Here is a 17,676-nt window from a genome sequence, read left to right as displayed (position 1 = left end):
ACATGGGACTACATCAAACTAAAAAGTTTCTTTACGGCAAAGGACACCATCAACAGAACAAAAAGGCATCCTACAGTATGGGAGAATATATTTGTAATTGACATATCTGACAAGGGGTTAACATCCAAAATATATAAAGAACTAACATGCCCCAACACCCAAAAAGCAAATAACCCAATTAAAAAATGGGCAGAGGATATGAAGAGACAATTCTCCAAAGAAGAAATTCCGATGGCCAACAGACACATGAAAAGACACTCCACATCACTAATCATCAGGGAAATGCAAATTAAAACCACAATGATATATCACCTCACACCAGTAAGGATCGCCAGCATCGAAAAGTCTAAGAATAAGAAATGCTGGAGAGGATGTGTAGAAAGGGGAACCCTCCTACACTGCTGGTGGGAATATAAGCTAGTTCAACCATTGTGGAAAGTGTGGATAAGATGAGAGTTCCTGTGGCCCAGATTCTCACCTGACCTGGTTGACTAGCTCCCTGCACACCTGTGGGCAATACATAGCTGTTGACTCTATATAAAGATATCTGCCCAGTGCTCTGGGCGCAACACCATGGCAGGGCTGCAAGGCTGCAGGAAAGCAGAAAAGAGGCTGGAGTGGTGGCAGTGCTGAGGATAGAGGCCCAGAGGACAGCTGTGTGGGATAACTTTGCAGAGAGGCCCAGAGGACAGCTGTGTAGGAGAGCTGTGCAGAGAAGCCCAAAGGACAGCTGTGCAGACAGAGGGGCCCAAAGGCAGAGACTGGCTTGCTGCATACAGATTCACTCTGAGTGAATGGGATTCTAGTGACTGGCCTGCCACCTGGAAATAAAGTTGGGTATAACCCTTTCACCCCAAAGAGCATTTTGCTGTCAATTTTCTTTGGTCACATTGAATCCATAGCGAACTTGCCCCGGGCTGAAACCCATTGGCAAGACAAAAGCAATATGGAGGTTCCTCAAAAACGTAAAAAGAGAAATACCATTTGACCCAGGAATCCCACTCCTTGGAATTTACCCAAATAATGCAATTTCTCAGACTCAGAAAGACATGCGCACCCCTATGTTTACTGCAGCACTATTTACAATAGCCAAGATATGGAAGCAACCTAAGTGTCCATCAGTAGATGAATGGATGAAGAAGATGAGGTACATATACACAATGGAATACTATTCAGCCATAAGAAAGAAACAAATCCCACCATTTGCAACAACACAGATGGAGCTGTAGGATATTATGCTCAGTGAAATAAGCCAGGTGGAGAAAGACAAGTGCCAAATGATTTCCCTCATTTTTGGAATATAATAGTGAAGCAAAACTGAAGAACAAAATAGCAGCAGACTCACAGAGTCCAAGAAGGGACTTGTAGTTACCAAAGGGGAGGGGTGGGGGAGGGCAGGTTGGGAGGGAGGGAGATAGGGATTGAGGGATATTATGTTTAGTACACATGGTGTTGGGGGTCACGGAGAAAACAGTGTAGCACAGAGAAAGCATACAGTGAATCTGTGGCATCTTCCTACACTGATGGACAGTGACTGCATTGGGGTATGGGTGGGGACTTGATAATATGGGTAAATTTAGTAACCACATTGTTTTTCATGTGAAACCTTCATAAGAGTGTATATCAATAACCTTAATAAAAAATTTAAAAAATAAAAACAAACTTATTTTGGATTCAGTGATTAAACTAGTTTTTACTGTTATTTAGCAGTGACTAAGAATAAGGGTCCTGTGCTACCACAGCGAGCAGGTACCATAAAACCAAGTCACATTCATGGAGAACTGCAAAATTACAATGATCCTGATATTTGTTCCTTTATTGCTTTCTTTCTCTTTTCTTCAACTCCACTACCCTGCCCCAGAGGCCTTCTGTACTCCAGTGTTTACAAGTGGCCCAGTGAAAAATGGGTTCAACCTTGGCTTCATCAAAAATATCCAGCAGGTGTTTGGAGATAACAAGAAGTTCTGGTTAATACCTATTGGTTCCAGGTGGGTAATTACTGCATCCTGAAGAAGTTGATGTTGGACCATGCCTTGAAGTAGTGAATTCAGTTTTGACTGTGGTATATAGCAGGCATCAGACCAATGTAAAACTCTATCCCCAAGTTTTTCATTTCTTAGTTAGTAAAGAGAAATCAGGAGGTAAGGGTATGATAAAGATATTCTCTTGCTTTGTACAGTGTAGACTGGTGCCACTCTTTTATAAGTGAATTTGGTAATATGTGTCAAAAAACATAATCTACATACCCATTATCCTAGTAGTTCCATTTCTGGAAATCTATCCTAAAATAGACAAACTAGGCACAAAAATATTCAGCACAGCATTATTTCCATCTGTGGGGAAAACTGAAGTTCATATGGCCAGGAACCTCACCTGACCCTAAATTACTTAATGATGTAATTGGCCTACTGCTATGCCACTGCCTCCACACCTGTAGGCAATAAGCTATTACTGACTGAGTCACTATATAAGGTGTTCTGCCCAGTGCTCTAGGCAGAGGCAGAGACAGAGGTAGATAATGGATCTGCAGACTGTTGCATGCAGATGTGATTCTAGTGCTCAACCTACTACCATGAGTATAAAGCTAAGTATAAACCCTTTTACCCTCAAGAACATTCTGTTGTCATTTCTCGGTCTCACTGAGTCTATAGTGAAATTGTCCAGGGTTGAAACCCTCAGGCAAGACACCATCCAATAAATATGAAACAACCTAAACACTATATATATATATATATATGTATGGAATATTATATGGTTAAAAATAATGGTAATAAAGACTACATCATAATCCTCCTACACTGCTGGTGGGAATGTAAACTAGTTCAACCATTGTGGAAAGCAATATGGAGGTTCCTCAAGAAACTAAAAATAGAAATACCATTTGCCCCGGGAACTCCACTCCTAGGAATTTACCCAAAGAAAACAACTTCTTAGATTCAAAAAGACATATGCACCCATATGTTTATTGCAGCACTATTTACAATAGCCAAGACATGGAAGCAACCTATGTGTCCGTCAGTAGTTGAATGGATAAAGAAGATGTGGTACATATACAGAATGGAGTACTATTCAAGCATAAGAAAGAAACAAATCCTACCATTTGCAACAATGGATGGAGCTAGAGGTATTATGCTCAGTGAAATAAGTCAGGCAGAGAAAGACAAATACCAAATGATTTCCTTCATTTTTGGAGTTAACAATGAAGCAAAACTGAAGGAACAAAATAGCAGCAGACTCACAGACTCCAAGAAGGGACTAGTGGTTACCAAAGGGGAGGGTTGGGGGAGGGCAGGTGGGGAGGGAGGGAGAAGGGGATTATGGAGTATCATGATTGGTGCACATGGTGTATGTGGGGTCATGGGGCAGACAGTGTAGCTCAGAGTAGACAAATAGGGACTCTGTGGCATCTTCCTACACTGATGAACAGTGACTGCAATGGGGAATGGGGGAGTACTCGATAATAAGGGTGAATGTGATAACCACATTGTTTTTCTTGTGAAACCTTCCTAACAGTGTATATCAATGATGGCTTAATTAAAAAAAAGACTATCATAATAAGGGGAAATACTCTATTTTAAGTGAAAAATGTAGAACTCAAAATGACATGTACATTGTGATGAAAAATATGTACAAATATATACAGAAGAAAAACAGAGGGGAAACAGTTCCCTCAGAATACTCTAAGTAGTAAGGCAATAGTCTTAGAAATTATTTTTCTTGTCTTCATTTTTCATATTGTGGGGTGATTGCTTATATTAATTTTATGAAGGAAAAAAAACAAAAAGTAATAACAAAAATTGATTTAGAGATTGTATGTAATACTTAGAACTGCAAAAGGAATGAAGAGAAAGCAGTGGAGAGATGACTTTGTGTCCTCTGAGTGACTTCATGAACCAGAATGAACTACTGTCAACTAAACTAGCTCTCGATCAAAGCTTATTTATAGCCTTCTTGCAGCCCCCTTTAGATCCATTCCTCAGACAAGATATATCCACTTGTTCATTTATTTGAGGAAATTCTGTTGGAGTAGATTTTAATTAAGAAAAAACTTCTCCTCCCCTTTACTTATTGATTTGTTACTCCTGTGTACCAGTTAGTGTTTTATAGGCTCATTTATTTAAAGCTGATGCACATTCTACTATCTTGACTATAAATCACAAGACAAGACTGTGTCAGTGAGTAATGTGCATTAATACCCATTACCAGCAATTATTTGCCCCCCACTCACAAACATTCATACACAAATACACACACACTACCACAACATCAAAGGGAGATGTAAAATGAGTCTTCTCTGGAATAAAGAACAAAAGCAAAAATCAAAGCCAATTAATTTATAATCTGTATACTTATATCCTCTATAGAGAACTAACAATAAAATCTGTCAACTATCAATTAACCACATTTGTGAACAGGAGAAAAGGCATAGATATTATCAAATGATAATGAAAATCATTCAGATATAAATTTGAAATGCATTCAGATATATAGGCTCAAATGTTTAAACTACAACCCACTCTAGCCAGAGCCAGCTCAGTTCCCTCCAATACATCTGTCTTGCCAATGGGTTTCAGCCAGACAAGTTCATTATGGATTCAGTGAGACTGAAAAAACGACAATGGAACGTTCTTGGGGTGAAGGGGTTTATACCCAACTTTATTTCCATGATGGCAGGTCAAGAAAAGAATCCCGTCCTCTCATAGCAAGTCTGCATGCAGCAAGCAGGTCTCTGCCTCAGCTTCTCTGCCCCCACAGCCATGTCAGTCTCTGCCCTTGGCGCTGCTGCCACTCCAGTCTCTACTCTCCTGCAGCCTTGTAGCAGTGTCGCTATGTTGCCAGGTGGCAGTCTTGCCCAGAGCACTGGGTGGAGAGAGTTAAAAACAACATATTGCCCACATGTGTGTAGTCAGTTAGCCAACCAGGGCCAGGTGAGAATCCTGGCCATAGGAACCTTCACTTCCTCCACAACATCCTAACTGTTAGTGGCCAGAGATTAACCAGAGAGGTAGCCCTAGGTTACCATAAATATCCACAAAGATGATCACACATGCAGATAATTGCTCCCAGAATCTGCACTTTTAGAGATGCCTTACTCTGGCTCTTTCCTCCAGCTCCTAATAACCTTTCTACCACACAAAACAAATAATACAAAACAAATTCAGGCAATATTATCTATAACCAACTCACAGCAATGAATCTTCATTGTATTCAATGTTTCTGAATCTGCTAATTTTTCTTGAAAATTTAGAACCAAAGCAATAAGGTAATGGGATATAAATTAGGATCACAGCATTAAAATATATTTATGAAGCTTGCTATGTGTGCACAGGACATAACTGGTCATTGTGAGAAGCAAGTTAAAGACTTGCTTACAAACAAAACGACTCAACACTGATGCATACAAATAAGCAAGATATAGAAATTATGCAAAAAACTGATAATATTGTAAGAACCTATTCCACCACGGATTTAGCCAATAAGCTAAATGATTTAAGTCTTCCTAAGAAGCCCCCTCCTATCTCTAGGAGGGTTATTACCTTCATAAAAATTCTTCATCAGTTATGAGTTCACTGCCTTTCTTTCCCCACCAGCCCTGGTGATGGACACTCCTTCCCTATAAGGTCTATGAGTGAGTCTCAGAACCCACTGCTAGCAAATGAAGAGCCCTGGGAGGACAATGAGGATGACAACCGAGGTAAGTAGTTTGAGCAAGAAATCCTGTCTTGTATCTCCAGCAGATCAAGCACTAACAAAGACCCTATTAACACAATGGTGTAGTGTAGTGAGAAAATGGTTTCCAGAAAGACTATATAAGCACATCAACCTCATCAGTGCCCTTTGGATGTAGAAGGGCATATATGGTCAGATTTGTTTAGCAAATATGGGTGACTGAGGTAGGATTAGATGGCATCTTGGGAGGTGTGTTACCATCTTTGGGATACTATGATTGACAACCAATTAGATAATCAGGAAACATAATAAACAGTGCTCTGCATGTTTGTAAACAATCCTGCCAATTGATCACTCATGGTGTTTTCCTTGAATTAATTCAATTGATGGGCAACAGCTCATGTTTCTCTACCCTGATTCATTCACATTGGTTAAGCTTTCATTAGAATTTTATTCTCATTCTCTTTTAGAATGGTTTAAATACATAAAATAATGAAAGAGTATATATGGAAGGAAGCCTACACATGCATGTAGTCTCCTTTTCTAAAAGGCAGAGGGGCAAAGGAAAAATAAGGGGCAGCAATTTGCCCTTTCTCCTTTTCCCACCAGATTATTGGGCCATCTTGAGATTTTTTTTGTGAAGAGATCATGTCATGTACCTCCATTGCCGCAATTCCTTGTCTCCACCTCCAACATTCGTTTATGTTATAATACTAGGCATCAGAGAGTAATTTTTAGTGGCTAGTCCCAATAATGCAGTAGCTGACAGAAATTTTAAATGGGAACTTACAGTAGTTACCAGCAACTGTACCTGGGGTGAATGAGGCTGAATTAGGACATGGAAAGGCATTGAGGTGGGAGCAGAGACAGGGAACAAGCCTTTCTAAGTGTTCATGCAGTTAGACAGTCTAGGCCCAAGTTCTCTACCTGGTTAATTAGGTTTCAGAGTAAGACACATTACCAAGACTAAGGAAGACAAAGCAGTCCCAAATCCATAGTTACAAAAAGAAAAGCGTTTTTGCTCAGTCCAAAGGACTTATAAGCAATTCTCTTACCTCTTCCTACTGACTATTGAAAAATGGATTCTATTTTGACCTACCTTCCTTCAGCTATCAGTATTTCTAACAGACTTTAGCTTACAACAGTTATAACAACTTTTATTTGGGTATTAAGAAACCCAAAGTCTAATAAAATCAGACTTTCAGGGTCTTAACCTAGTTAACCTAGTTAGAAATGGAGAAAACTATTCATAACTGATTTTTGTGTTGGCAAGCAGAACACTTAAAGTATAGATGTAGTACAACATTATAAAGAGGATATCTTCTTCAAGAGTTTCCAGTTCCAGACTTTTTCAAAAATGTTCAATTATAAAAAAATGTGTGTACCATTTTATAGTTTACAAAGTACTTTCGTATACTTTTTTCATATCCTTTGTCTCTAGCAATTGTCAAGTTAAATAGGCATTATTCATACCACCCCCATTTTATAATTGAGGAAACAGATCTCTAGATGTCAAATAACTTATCCAAGATCATCTAGCAAGAAAGCGGCAGAACTTGGATTTAAAGTAAGGTATGCTGATTAAAATCCTGGACTCTTTTCAATACAATGTCCATGTCTGTCATATATCCTCAAATACATATGAGACACAGTGATGTGATTGGATGGCATCTTGTTACCTGATACATTCAACTGCTTCTTGTGTAAATTGTAAAATCATAGGCTATAAAATTCCTTTAACTTTAGTAAGACCACTATGCCATCCCACATATATAAGGGTTTTTTAAAGTCCATTGCAAGAGATTCCACAACTCTCCTTTATCACCCTTTTTATTATCAAACAAATCTAACTACTAGGAAACCATATTTTTAACACAAATTTTTATGCTGCATAATTTGTCCAGTTGATTCTGTATTATCTCCAGATGGCCCCATTTTCTGTGCATAATAGATCATATAAAATAAGTCCTTGCACTTTTAACAACTTAGATTCCTGGGGAAAGTATTGTAAATTAAAATTATGTTTGTTGAACTTAATTTCTGGGAACTTATCCATTTCTTCTAGGTTGTCCAATTCATTGGCATTAAATTGTTCGTGTAGCTTCTTATGGTTCTTTGTAATTCTGTAGTATCATTTGTTACTTCTCTTTCATTTCTGATTTTACTTATTTGAGCCCTCTTTTTTTTTTCTTGGTAAGTCTAGCTAAGTTTGTAAATTTTGTCTTTTCAAAGAACCAGCTTTTAATTTCATTCATCTTTTCTATTGTCTTTTTAGTCTCTATTTGATTTATTTCCACTCTGATCTTTCTTGTTTCCTTCCTTTACTAACTTTGGTCTTCATCTGTTCTTTTTATAGTTCCTTGAGATATAAAGTTACGTTTTTTATTTGAGACTTTTCTTGTTTATTGAGGTAGGCCTGTATTGCTATGAACTTCCTTCTTAGAACCACTTTTGCTATATCATAGTACTGCCGTTTTCATTTTTCTGTAGGTATTTTTTTAAATTTCTCCTTTGATTTCTTTGATGACCCATTAGTTGTTCAGTACCATGTTGTTTAATCTCCACATTTTAATATTTTTTCTAGTTTTCTTCTAATAATTTATTTCTAATTTCAAAGTGTATTGTTCAGAAGAGAAGCTTGATATGATTTCAGTCTTCTTGTACTTACTGAGACTTGTTCTGTGTCCTAACGCATGATCTATCCTGGAAAATGTTCCATGTGCATGTGAGAATGTTTATTCTGTTGCTTTTGGAAGGAGAGTTCTATATATATATATATATATATCTAGTAATGCCATCTGGACTTAATGTATTGTTTAAGGCCAAGGTTTCCCTATTATTTTCTGTCTGGGTGATATATCCTTTGACATAAGTATGGTGTTAAAATCTCTTACCATTATCATTATTGTATTCCTGCCAGTCTCTCCTTTTAGGTCCATTAATATTTGCCTTATATATTTTGGTGCTCTTATGTTGGGTGCATATATATTTATAAATGTCATGCCTATTTTGCTGGATTGATACCTTTATCATTATGTAGTGTCCCTCTTTGTCTTTTATTATAGTCCTTGTTTTAAAGTCTATTTTGTCTGATATGAGCATAACTATACCATCTTTCTTTTCATTTCCATTTGCATGGAATATCTTTTAATATCCCTTCTCTTTTAGTCTGTGTCTGTCTTTACTTCTGAAATGAGTCTCTTGTTGTCAGAATACACATGGGTCCTTTTTTAAATCCATTCAGCCACATTTTTGTTTTAGTTCTCAATTGAGAATTTGAAGGTTATCTCAATGATAACCTTGCAAGGTAGAAAATTTTTGGCTGGCAGTTTTTGCCTTTCAGCACTTTGAATATGTCATAACACCCCATTTTGACTTGCAAAGTTCCTGCTGAAAAATCTACAGATGGCCTTATGGGGTTTCCTTGTAACATAACAAGTTGTTTTTCTCTTCCTGCTTTTAGGATCTACCTTTTTTTTATCAAATGCACATCACACTTGATCAACAGTCCCCCTCACTCTTCCCCCAGCCCCTACCCACTCCCCTCCCCCTTGGTAACCACTAGTCACTTCTTAGTGTCTATGAGTCTAAGGCTGTTTTGTGCCTTCTGTTTTTCTTTGTTTTATATTCCACAAATAAGTGAAATCATTATGGTATTTGTCTTTCTCTGCCTGGATTGTTTCACTGAGCATATTACCCTCTAGGTCCATCCATGTTGTTGCAAATGGCAGGATTTCTTTTCTTTGACTGGCTGAATAATATTCCATTGTGTATATGTACTGCATCCTCTTTATCCATTCATCTATTGATGGACACTTGAATGGTTTCCATATCTTGGCTATTGCAAACATTATAGCAATAAACATAGAGGTGCATATATCTTTTTGAATCAGGGATTTTGTCTTCTTCAGGTAAATTCCTAGGAGTGGAGTTACTGGGTCAAATGGTATTTCTATTTTTAGTTTTTTGAGGAATCTCCATACTGCATTCCACAGCAGTTGCACCAATTTGCAGTACCACCAACAGTGTAGGAGGGTTCTGCTTTCTCCACATCCTCACCAGCATTTGTTATTCTAGTCTTTTTGATGTTGGCCATCTTAACTGGTGTGAGGTGATATCTCATTGTGGTTTTAATTTGCATTTCCCTGATGATTAGCGATGTGGCACGTCTTTTCATGTACCTGTTGGTCATCTGAATTTCTTCTTTGGAGAAGTGTCTGTTCAGATCCCCTTCCCCTTTTTCAATCTGGTTATTTCTTTTTGGGTATTGAGGTGTGTGAATTCTTTATATATTTTGGATGTTAATCCTTTATCAGATGAGTCATTTATGAATATATACTCCCATACTGTAGGATGCCTTTTTTGTTCTGCTGATGGTGTCCTTTGCTGTACAGAAGGTTTTTAGTTTGATGTAGTCCCACTTGTTCATTTTTTACTTTGTTTCCCTTGACTGAGGAGATCTGTTCAGGAAAAAGATTCTGTTTATATTCAACAGATTTTTCGTCTAAGAGTTTTATGGTTTCATGACTTACATTCAGGTCTTTGATCCATTTTGAGTTTACCTCGGTATATAGGGTTGGACAATAATCCAGTTTCGTTCTCTTACATGTAGCTGTCCAGTTTTGCCAACACCAGCTGTTGAAGAGGCTGCCTTTTCCCCATTGTATATTCATGGCTCCTTTATCCTATATTAATTGACCATATATGCTTGGGTTAATATCTAGGCTCTCTATTCTGTTCCATAGGTCTATGGGTCTGTTCTTGTGTCAGTTTCAAATTGTTTTGATTACTGTAGCTTTGTAGTAGAGTTTGAGGTCAGGGAGTGTAATCTGCCCCACTTTGTTCTTTCTAAGGATTGTTTTGGCTATTTGGGGCCTTTTTTGGTTCCATATGAATTTTAGATCTATTTGTTCTAGTTCATTGAAGAATGCTGTTGGTATTTTGATAGGGATTGCATTGAATCTGTAAAATGCTTTGGAAAGGATGGCCATCTTAATGATGTTGATTCTTTCTATCTATGAGCACAGGATAGATTTCCATATTTTGGTGTCTTCTTTAATTTCTCTCATGAGTGTCTTGTAGTTTTCAGAGCGTAGTATTCCACCTCCTTGGTTAGGGTTAATTCTAGGTATTTTATTGTTTTTGATCCAATTGAAAATGGAGTTGTTTTCCTGATTTTTCTTTCTGCTAGTTCATCCTTAGTATATGGGAATGCAACAGATTTTTGTGTATTAATATTGTACCTGCAAATTTGTTGTATTCAATTATTAGTTCTAGTAGTTTTTTAGTGGATTTTGTGGTTTTCTGTGTATAATATCATGCCATCTGCAAATAGTGAGAGTTTAATTTCTTCCTTACAAATTTGGATACCTTTTATCTGTTTGTGTTAGCTGATTGCCATGGCTAGGACCTCCAGTACTCTGTTGAATAAAAGTGGGGAGAGTGGACATCCTTGTCTTGTTCCTGATCTTAGAGGAAAAGCTTTCAGCTGTTGCTGTTGAGTATGGTGTTGGCTGTGGGTTTTCATACATGGCCTTTATTATGTTGAGATACATGCCCTCTAAACCCATTTTGTTGAGTTTTTATAATGAATTGATGTTGAATTTTCTAAAATGCTTTTCAGCATCTATTGAGATGCTCATGTGGTTTTATTCTTGGTTTTGTTAATGTGGTATATGATATTGGTGGGTTTGCAAATATTGTATCATCCTTGCATTTCTGGAATTCCACTTGGTCATGATAAATGAACTTTTTGATGTATTTTTGGACTTGGTTTGCTAATATTTTGTTGAGGATCTTTGCATCTGTGTTCATCAAGGATGTTGGTATGTAATTTTCTTTTTCTGAGTTATCTTTGTCTGGTATTGGTATTAGAGTGATGCTGGCTTCATAGAATGAATTTGGAAGTATTTCCTCCTCTTCTCCTTTTTGGAATACTTTAAGAAGTATGGGTTAGCTCTTTAAATGTTTGGTAGAATTTGGCTATGAAGGCATCTGGATCAAAAGTTTTGTTTTTGGCGATTCTTTTTATTACCAATTTGATTCCATTGCTGGTAATTGGTCTGTTCAGATTTTCTGTTTCTTCTTAGGTCAATCTTGAAAGTTGTATTCTTCTAGGAAGTTGTCTATTTCTTCTAAATTGTCCAATTTGTTGGCATTTAATTTTTCATAATATTCTCTAATAATTCTTTGTATTTCTGTGGCATCCATTTTGATTATTCTTACTTCATTTCTAATTCTGTTAATGGGTGTACACTCCCTTTTTTCTTGGTAAGTCTGGCAAGGGGTTTATCTATTTTTGGTTATTTTCTCAAAGAACCAAGTCATGGTTTCATTAATTTTTTTTTTTGTTTTACTCTTCTCCATTTTATTTATTTTTGTTCTTATCTTTAGTATTACCTTCCTTCTACTGACTTTGGGTGTTATTTGCTCTTTTTATAATTTTTTAAATTGTTATTTTAGACTTTATTTGGGATTGTTCTTGTTTCTTGAGGTAAGTCTGTATTGCTATGTAGTTTCCTCTCAGGACTGCCTTTTCCATGTCCCACATATTTTGGGATGTTGTGTTTCTCTTATCATTTCTCTCCATGTATTGCTTAATGTCTGTTTTAAGTTGTTCATTGATCCATTAATTATTAGGAATATGTTGTTTAGCCCTTATAGGTTTGTAAGTCTTTTTGTTGTCTTTGTGTAATTTATTTCTACTTTCATACCATTTTGGTTTAAAAGCTTCTTGATAAACTTTAATATATTTTAATTTATTGAGTCTTTACTTGTGGCCTATTATGTGATCTATTCTGGAGAACATTCCATGTACACTTGAGAAAAATATGTATCCTGCTGCTTTTGGATAGAGTGTTCTGTAGATATCTCTTAAGGCAGTTGGATCTAATGTATTGTTCAGTGCCTCTGTTTCTTTATTTACTTTCTGTATGATCTGTCTTTCATGGGAGTGGTGTGTTAAAGTCTAGCAAAATGAATGCATTGCATTCTATTTTACCATTTAATATTGTTAGTATTTGTTTCACATATGTATATGCCCCTATACTGGTGCATAGATATTTATCTATCTATCTATCTATCTATCATCTATCTATCTATCTATCTATCTATCTATCTATCTTTCTATCTATCTATCTATCATCATCTACTTATTAATTTATATCTTTTATTTTTTAAATATTTTTATTAAGGTATTATTGATATACACTCTTATGAAGATTTCACTTGAAAAACAATGTGGATACTACATTCACCCATATTATCAAGTCCCCACACACACCCCACTGCAGTAACAGTCCATCAGCGTGGAAACATGCCACAGATTTACTATTTGCCTTCTCTGTGCTACACTGTATTCTCCGTGACATCCCATACCATGTGTACTAAACATAAAACTCCTCGATCAACTTCTCTCTCCCTTCTGACCCACCCTATCACATCCCTACCATTTGGTAACCGCTAGTCCCTTGTTGGAGTCTGTCAGTCCGCTGCTGTTTTCTTCCTTCAGCTTTGCATCATTGTTATATTCCACAAATGAGGGAAATTATTTGGCACTTGTCTTTGTTGACCTGGCTTATATCACAGAGCATAATATCCTCCAGCTCCATACATGTTGTTACAAATGGTACAATTTGTTTCCTTCTTACGGCTGAATAGTATTCCATTGTGCATATGTACCACATCTTCATTAACCATTCATCTATGGATGGACACTTAGGTTGCTTCCATTTCTTGGCTATTGTAAATAGTGCTGCGATAAACATAGGGGTGCATCTGTCTTTTTCAATCTGGGCTCCCGCATTCTGAGGGTAAAATCCTAGGAGTGGAATTACTGGGTCAAATGGTATTTCTATTTTTAGTTTTTTGAGGAACCTCCATACTGCTTTCCAGAATGGTTGAACTAATTTATATTCCCACCAGCAGTGTAGTAGGGTTCCCCTTTCTGCACATCCTTGCCAACATTTGTTGTTGTTTGTCTTTTGGATGGTAGCCATCCTTACTGGTGTGAGGTGACATCTCATTGTGGTTTTAATTTGCATTTCTCTGATGATTAGCAATGTGGAGCATCTTTTCATGGACCTGTTGGCTTTCTGAATTTCTTCTTTGGAGAAGCATCTGTTCAGATCCTCTGCCCATTTTTTAATTGGATTATTTCCTTTTTGTTTGTTGAGGTGCATGAGCTCTTTGTATATTCTGGATGTCAACCCTGATCTGATATGTCATTTATGAATATATTGTCCCATACTGTAGGATGCCATTTTGATCTACTGATCATGTCCCTTGCTGTATAGAAACCTTTTAGTTTGATATACTACCAGTTGTTCATTTTTGCTTTTGTTTCACTTGCTCATGGAGATATGTTCATGAAGGAGTTGTTCATGTTTATATTCAAGAGAGTTTTGCCTATATTTTCTTCTAAGAGTTTAATGGTTTCATGACTTACATTCAGGTCTTTGATTCGTTTTGAGTTTAATTTTGTTTATGGAGTTAGACAGTAATCCAGTTCTATTCTCTTACATATAGCTGTCTAGTTTTGCCAACACCAGCTATTTAAGAGGCTGTCATTTCCCCATTGTATATCCATGGCTCCTTTGTTGTATGTTAATTGACCATATATGCTTGGGTTTGTGTGTGAACTGTCTATTGTGTTCCACTGGTCGATGGGTCTGTTCTTGTGCCAGTAGCAAATTGTCTTGATTTCTGTGGCTCTGTAGTAGAGCTTGAAGTTGGGAAGTGAGATCCCCCTGCTTTATTCTTTTTTCTCAGGATTGCTTTGCTATTCAGAGTCTTTTGTGGTTCCATATGAATTTTAGAACTATTTTCTCTAGTTCGTTGAAGAATGCTGTTGGTATGTTGATAGGGATTGCATTGAATCTGTAGATTGCTTTAGGCAGAATGGCCATTTAAAAAAATATTAATTCTTCCTTTCCAAGAGCATGGGATGAATTTCCATTTATTTGTATCTTCTTTAATTTCTCTCAGGAATGTCTTGTAGTTTTCAGCATACAGGTCTTTCACTTCCTTAGTTAGGTTTATTCCTAGGTATTTTATTCTTTTATATGCAATTGTGAATGAAATTGTTTTACTGAGTTCTCTTTCTGCTTTTTCATCATTAGTGTATATGAATGCAACAGATTTCTCTGTATTAATTCTGTATCCTGCAACTTTGCTGAATTCATGTATTAGATATAGTAGTTTTTAAGTGGACTCTTTAAGGTATTTTATGTAAAATATGTCATCTGCAAACAGTGACAGTTTATCTTCTTCCTTACCAATAGAGGTACCTTTTATTTCTTTGTTTTGTCTTATTGTGATGGCTAGGACCTCCAGTACTATGTTGAATAAATGTGGGGACAGTGGGCATCCTTGTTTTGTTCCCAATCTTAAAGGAAAAGCTTTCAGCTTTTCACTTAAATATGATGTTGGGTGTGGATTTGTCATATATGGTCTTTATTATGTTGAGGTTCTTGCACTCTATACCCTTTCTGTTGAGAGTTTTTATCATGAATAGATGTTGAATTTTGTTGAATGCTTTTTCAGCATCTATGGAAATGATCATGTGGTCTTTGTCCTTCCTTTTTTGATGTGGTGGATGATGTTGATGGATTTTTGAATGTTGTACCCTCCTTGCATCCCTGGGATGAATCCCACTTGATCGTGGTGTATGAACCTCTTGATGTATTTTTGAATGTGGTTTGCTACGGTTTTGTTGAGTAGTTCTGCATCTATGTTCATCATGGATATTGGTCTGTAGTTTTCCTTTTTTGTGTGGTGCCTTTGCCTGGTTTTGGTATTAGAGTGATACTGGCTTCATAGAATGGAGTTGGAAGTATTCCTCCCTCTTCTATTTTTTTGAAAACTTTAAGTAGAATGCATATTATGTCTTCTCTATATGTCTGATAAAATTCAGCAGTGAATCCATTTGGTCTGGCTTCTTTTTTCTTGGGTACCTTTTTGATTACTGATTCAATTTCATTGCTGGTAATTCATCTGCTTAGATTTTCTTTTTCTTCCTGTGTCAATCTTGGAAGGTTCTATTTTTGTAGAAAGTTGTCCATTTCTTCTAGGTTATCCAATTTCTTAGAATATAGATTTTCATAATATTCTCCAATAATTCTTTGTGTTTCTGTGGTGTCTGTCGTGATTTTTCCTTTCTCATTTCTGATTCTATTTATGTGCGTAGATTCTCTTTTTTTCTTAATAAGTCTGGCTAGGGGTTTATCTATTTTGTTTATTGTTCCAAAGTACCAGCTTTTGGTTTCATTATTGTTTTCTATTGTTTTAGTCTTCTCAATTTTATTTATTTCTTCCCTGAGGTGTATTATGTCCCTTCTTCTGCTGACTTTGGGCTCCATGTATTCTTCTTTTTCCAGTTTCAATAATTGTGCACTTAAGTGATTGTTCTTCCTTCTTTAAATAGGCCTTGATTACTCTATAGTTTCCTCTTAGAACTGCCTTCACTGTGTCCCACAGTAGTTGGGGTGTTTTGCTGTTGTTTTCATTTGTTTGCATATATTGCTTATTCTCTGTTTTAATTTGGTCTTTGATCCATTGATTATTTAGAAGCATCTTGTTATTCCTCCATTTGTGTGATTTTTTGTTTTTGTTGCATAATTTATGTCTAGTTTCATACCTTTGTGGTCTGAGAACCTGATTAGTACAATTTTAATCATTTTGAATTTGTTGAGGCTCTTTTTGTGGCCTAGTATATTATCTATTGTTGAAAATGTTACATGTGCACTTGAGAAGAATGTCTATCCTGCTGCTTTTGGGTGGAGTGTTCTGTAGGTCCTTTAGGCCCATCTGTTCTAATGTGTGGTTCAGTACCTCTGTGTCCTTACTTATTTTCTGTCTGTTTGATATGACCTTTGGAGTGAGCGGTCATTTGAAGTCTCCTAAAATGAATGGATTGCATTCTATTTCCCCCTGTATTTATGTTACCATTTGTTTTATATATGTAGGTACTCCTATGTTGGGTGCACAGATATTTATAACCATTATATCTTCTAGTTGGACTGTCCCTTTTATCATTATGTATTGTCCTTCTTTGTCTCTTGTGACTTTCTTTGTTTTGAAGTCCATTTTCTCTGATGCAAGTACTACAACTCCTACTTTTTTCTCCTCCCTATTAGTTGCCTGTAATATCTTTTTCCATCCCTTCTCTTTTAGTCTGTGTGTATGTCTTTAGGTTTGAAGTGAGTCTTCTGTAGGCAGCATATGAATGGCTCTTGTTTTTTATACATTCAGTGACTCTATATCTTTTGATTCATTCATTCAGACCATTTAAATTTAGGGTGATTATTGATAGATATGTACCTATTGCCATTGCAGGCTTTAGATCCTGGTTACCAAAGGTTCAAGGGTAACTTTCTAACAGTCTAACCTACCTCACTTACTATGCTATTACAAGTGCAATCTAAAGGTTCTTTTTTTCTTTCTTCCTCCTCCATTCTTTATATATTAGGTATCATATTCAGTACTCTTTGTCTACCCCTTGACTGACTTTGGGGGTGGTTGATTTGATTTTGGAACTTCTTAGTAATTAATTGTCTACTTTCTTTAATGTGGTTTCATTTCCTCTGGTGACAGGTATTCAGCCTTAGGAAGACTTCCATCTAAAGTAGTCCCTCCAAAATACACTGTAGAGTTGGCCTGTGGGAGGTAAATTCTCTCAGATTTTGCTCATCTGGAAAATTTTTAATCCCTCCTTCAAATTTAAATGATACTCTTTTCGAGTAGAGTATTCTTGGTTCAAGGCCCTTCTGCTCATTGCATTAAATATATCATGCTGCTCCCTTCTGGCCTGTAATGTTTCTGTTCAGAAGTCTGATGATAGCCTAATGGGTTTTCCTTTGTATGTGATCTTTTTTCTCTCCCTGGCTGCTTTTAATACTCTGTCTTTATCCTTGATCTTTGTCATTTTTATATTATATGTCTTGGTGTTATCTTCCTTGAGTCCCTTCATGGCCTAAGAGACTATCTCCTTCCCCAGATTGGGGAAGT

The 17,676-nt window shown here is 36.6% G+C and overlaps 1 protein-coding gene across 4 annotated transcripts in view; it reads left to right on the top strand.

Moving 5' to 3' along the window:
• ZDHHC15 (zDHHC palmitoyltransferase 15) overlaps positions 1–17,676 on the top strand; it is a 126,548-nt gene that overhangs the window by 85,406 nt on the left and 23,466 nt on the right. For all 4 annotated transcript variants that reach the window (XR_012127249.1, XM_017652041.3, XM_017652037.3 and 1 more), the window contains 2 exons: positions 1,862–1,988; positions 5,592–5,695. Coding sequence is in view for 3 of the 4 variants with exons in the window: in XM_017652041.3 (XP_017507530.1) it covers positions 1,862–1,988; positions 5,592–5,695 (231 nt within the window). In the remaining variant the exon portion in view is untranslated. The remainder of the gene's footprint in view (positions 1–1,861; positions 1,989–5,591; positions 5,696–17,676) is intronic.

Source organism: Manis javanica, chromosome X, assembly GCF_040802235.1.
Source record: "Manis javanica isolate MJ-LG chromosome X, MJ_LKY, whole genome shotgun sequence".
In the NCBI taxonomy this organism is placed as follows: Eukaryota; Metazoa; Chordata; class Mammalia; order Pholidota; family Manidae; genus Manis; species Manis javanica.
Note: the sequence above shows the minus strand (reverse complement) of the source record. Positions and strands in the feature narration are given on the sequence as shown.